Source organism: Rattus rattus, chromosome 10 (genome assembly GCF_011064425.1).
Source record: "Rattus rattus isolate New Zealand chromosome 10, Rrattus_CSIRO_v1, whole genome shotgun sequence".
NCBI lineage: Eukaryota > Metazoa > Chordata > Mammalia > Rodentia > Muridae > Rattus > Rattus rattus.
This window is the reverse complement of record NC_046163.1, coordinates 54,429,458-54,433,843: the sequence shown is the minus strand read 5'-3', so window position 1 is coordinate 54,433,843 and position 4,386 is coordinate 54,429,458. Positions and strand designations below refer to the sequence as shown.

The 4,386-nt window shown below is 47.9% G+C and overlaps 1 protein-coding gene across 1 annotated transcript; it reads right to left on the bottom strand.

The window, feature by feature from the left end:
* Positions 1-950: 950 nt before the first annotated feature.
* Positions 951-2,207, bottom strand: Becn2 (beclin 2). Its single transcript, XM_032914935.1, has one exon. It carries the CDS (start codon positions 2,205-2,207, stop codon positions 951-953), a length of 1,257 nt encoding a protein of 418 aa, XP_032770826.1.
* Between the last annotated feature and the right edge of the window lie 2,179 nt (positions 2,208-4,386).

The following is a 4,386-nucleotide window of genomic DNA, read 5'->3' as shown; positions in this document are numbered from 1 at the left end:
GAGCTACTTTCTCTGAACCTTCTCACTTCTGGGTAACACTCTGTGGTAGCGAACGAATGGCCACAGTGAACCCATCTTTTGGCACCGCCTAATTAAGGGATGCCTCTCAGTTGTCGTGGCATAAATTCCAGCATAATAGAGGCGTAAGCAGCATGGCAATGTTGAATTGCCACCAGGGTAGCTTGAGCTTTAAGGCGTCTCTCCACACAGGCACAGGCACAGGCACACACACACACACACACAGAGACAGACAGACAGACACACATACACAGAGACATGCAGAGAGGCCCACACATGCACACACAGTCACACTTCTCACTTTTAATCATTTAAGAAAATGACATTTATTGGAATCATCTTAGAGACGAAAAGGGAAGGCTTATCCTATACAACAACAAAAGTCCCTGAACAGCCCCACTCCATGACCCGTGCCCCTCAAAGGTCCACTGCACACAGTAACCACCACAGTATTCATCAGGAAGTTCAGGCCTCAGCTGTCTTCCCCACGACTCCTGGAGATTCCGAGATTCCTTCTCTATCGTTTCTAATGCAGGGGTATCTTACGTCTTCGTTGGGTTTTTTTCCCCCTGTCATCTTGAACACCTGGGTGTAGGGGAACAAGAGAAAAAGATACAAAGGAAAGAGAGGAGAGTGTAAGGACAGCAGCAGTGACATCTGGGTCACCCTGAGCAAAATACACATAATTGGTGCCAGGGGTCACCTGACACGTTATTTTAAAACCCATTCTCAGTTGGGTCACACAATCCGGGCACTCGGGCCTAAGGCAGTGGTGTCACCAGGGGTTTAAGGCCAACTCCAACTCTGGAAAACCTGTCTCAAAAAAGACAAAATGGAATCTTTTAATCACAAACATGTATTGTTGAGTCTGACCGCTCTATTTTTACAGTACTTTTGAAAATATGTTAATTCTAATCAAAAATATGTTAATCCTAACAGTACCTTGAGGAAGCCCAAGCAACAATCAACTTCAGGTCCGTAAGCATGAACTTCAGAGCCCTCGACCACTCCTCCTCTGTGTTCAGATGGGTCCTGATGGAGCAGCAGTCCCCGCTGTCTCCGATGTCCTCCATCTCCCCTTCCAGCGGATGGATCCTGTAGGGCAGGCAGGGGTATCTCTCGTCCTTCTCAGTCTCCTCCACAAACTGCTGCAGACAGTCCAGGAAGGCCTTCATCGCACAGTCAAACGTGTTATTCAAGAAGACGCTGTGGTTCCCATCGGAGAACAGCGGCAGCACCTCATCAGCAGTCAAGGACTTGAGATAGGAATGGTCCCCCAAGGGCACCAACTGATACCTCTGGAACTGCAGGCCGGCCATCTTGGACAAGCTGAAGAGCAGTAAGGCTGTCTGTCCCCAGGCGGCATTGATCTCAGTCCACCCCACCCGGACTCCTGGGAGGCAGCCCAGCCTGAAATTGTTGATCATGCCCAAGGGACCGTCATCTGAAATGGTAAATGTGGCGTCGAAGATGCTGGTGTTTCTTAAGTGGCACAGCTGACCCAGGGCGTACTGCAGCTGGTTCTCCACACTGCTCAGCTGGTCCGTCAGCTCCAGCTGTTCCATCTTCAAAACAGAATAGCTGGCCCTGTGCTCTTCATTCTGTTGATACAGCTCCTTGCTCTCGGCCTGGGCTGCTCTGAGTTCGGCGGCTACCCTTGCATGATGGCCATCGAGGTCTTCTAGCTCCTGCACCAGCCTTGCCTCCTCCTGCTCCAGACCCGACAGTTCAGCACGTAGCTCCGCGTGTAGCGCCTCCGTCTCCTCCTCACTCACCAGCGACTGTCTCTCCAGGAAACCTTGGTAGCTCTGGTTGTCAGATGCAACGAGAGTGAGTTGGTCGTCTAGTTGCACCAGAAGATTGTCGGTACACTCCACGCACAGCGGGTGGTCCACCACCTTTTGGTCCGAGAGGATTTCGAAGGTCTCTATGGTGGTATTTTGGACGGTGTGCAAAGTTCTCACGGAGACAGACTCACCAAGCAGAGTAAAGGTGCAGCAGGCACCTCCCTGGCACGTCCTGCCACCGTCAGGGTGGGCTCTGTGGGAGGTCCTGACCGGGGACTGTCCAGAAACTGGCATCTCTGTGGGGAGATTGGCATGGTGCTGGACTTCCAAGGGCCCCCCCTGCTGCTGTAAGAGTTTCAGGGGCTCATTGCAGCGATGGCATAGGAAGAGGGCGGGAGACATCCTGGAGCTCCACACTCCCACCAGAGCCTAGGTTTCTTTCTTTAGCATATTTGAGAACCGACCTTCCCTCGACTTCCCTCTTTACCTTATCACACCCCCCTATTGGGCTACCTGTTGACCTATAGCATCCTTCGGGCCAGAGGCTCTCTGGAAAAAAAGAGGAAATGCTGCTTATCTTGTTTTTCTCCTTGAAAGTTTTTAAGACACACCTTAAACTATTTATAACCTTAAAACACTTCTTGCGTTTATGTCATCTTTAGAAAAAGTCTAAACTGGGTATAATGGCACATGCCTGGAATCCTAACATTCGAGGTATAGAGGCGAGACCTTGAATTTGTTCATTTATGTTTATTTGAGGTGGAGTTTGAACTCTCTAGGCCCGCCTGACCTTCACTTGCCTCTGCCTCCCAGGTGATGGGATTAAAGACGTAGATCACCACACCCACTGAACGCTGAATTTGTTGTCTGCCTAAACTATACAGTACCAGGAGGACCTGGAGTGCATACTGAGACCCTGCCCTAAAAGAAAAAGAAAAGTCCAGGTGTATTGACACATCCCTGTGATCCTAGCACTGTTACCAGCTTTAGCTCCAGAGTATCGAGACTATCGAGGTTCAGGGAGACTGTGACAAAAATGAAAAACAAAAAGACACAAGTGCCTGTATTAGCACTTGGAGAGTAGAGGCAGAAGGATCAGGGGTTTAAGGCCAGCCTGGGTTCTAAGCGGCCGTATCTCAAAATATAAACTCAACAAGAAGCCAGGCATATCAACCCAACTCCAAGGTCCGGACTGCCAGTCTCTCTCCCTGCCTCTCCACAGGACTTGATTTTAGTTCGCCAGTGATTCATACTTCCCACCACCCAAATTGCTCTCAATCCCCTTTTAAAATCGGGATTTTAAAATATATTTATTATGGAGGGAGCATCAAGTGGAAGTCAGAAGGCATCTTTCAAGAGTTGGTTATCTTCTACCAGGGGGGTTCCAGGGATTGAACTCGAGGCATCAGCTTAGAGGCAAGGACCTTTCCTTACAGAGGCATCTCCTCCAGGAAGCCTTGTCTGACGTACAGAATCAGACTGCTTTCACAATACAGTCAGCACCCTCTACCACACAGTACTATGACAGGCATTCATGGGAAATATTCTCATTCAATTCATGAAACAAAAATAGCCTGGAGTTGTGCTTTTTACCATCAGTTTAGCCATGGACTAAAACACCAGTCAACACTGTAATCCCATATACTTCAGAGGCTAAGGTGGGAGGACTGTGAATTGAAGGCCAGCCTGGGCTACATAATGAGAGTGGACCTCAAAATTAATGAATTCCTTAATAAGAGAACAGGGGAGAGTCAAGAATTATCAGTTCTATCAACCCTTCTGACCTGTTGAAAATATCTCTGAAGTAATAAATAAAAAAAGAGTCTCTAAGTTAATTATAGAACCTCTTCTTCACTCAGTCAATATTCCAGAGCCCGGGCAGGCTAAAAATAAACAAGGCTCAAAACCATAGTGGGACAACCACTTGCTGTGAATTTAGCAGGAGCAGCTGCAAAGGCAGCTCCCAGAGTTGGGCAGGATGTCCACAAAGATCGCCTTTCCTTTCCCAATGGTTTTCCCCAAAGGGTTAAATTGCTTTCAGTGTCACAGTCCCTGAACTATGTGAAGGATAAAGAAAACTCTGTGGTGAGATCTACACTCATTGATACTGACTTTCCATTAAAACTAACAAGTCCACCATGCCCTCAGTGGTGACCACTACACCCATGCGTACTGACCCTCCATTAAAACTAACAGCAATCCCAGCACGCCTAAGTTTGGATCTTCTGAGGATAGTTCCTCAGAAGGGAGAACATAACAATCAGGGGAGACAGACAGTTTGGTTCTCTTTCAGTAGAGAAGTAAATGGAGCTAGACTGTTGCTTTTGAGAGAAGAAACCCCTTCTCATTTCTGTTGGACACTGTCCCTGCCCACCCCACCCCAACCCCGGCCCCCCAAGTCCTGCCTTCTCATTCTTACATCCTCAGGCTGAGGAGGAGTCAAATGAGGAGGAGTCAATGAGATCTCCATGGGCTGGACAGTGACCCTGGGAACAGTTTTTTCTTTTGCTTGCTTGCTTTCTTTCTTTTTCCTTTTTTTTTTTTTTTTTTTTTTTTTTTTTTTTTTTTTTTTTTTGAATTG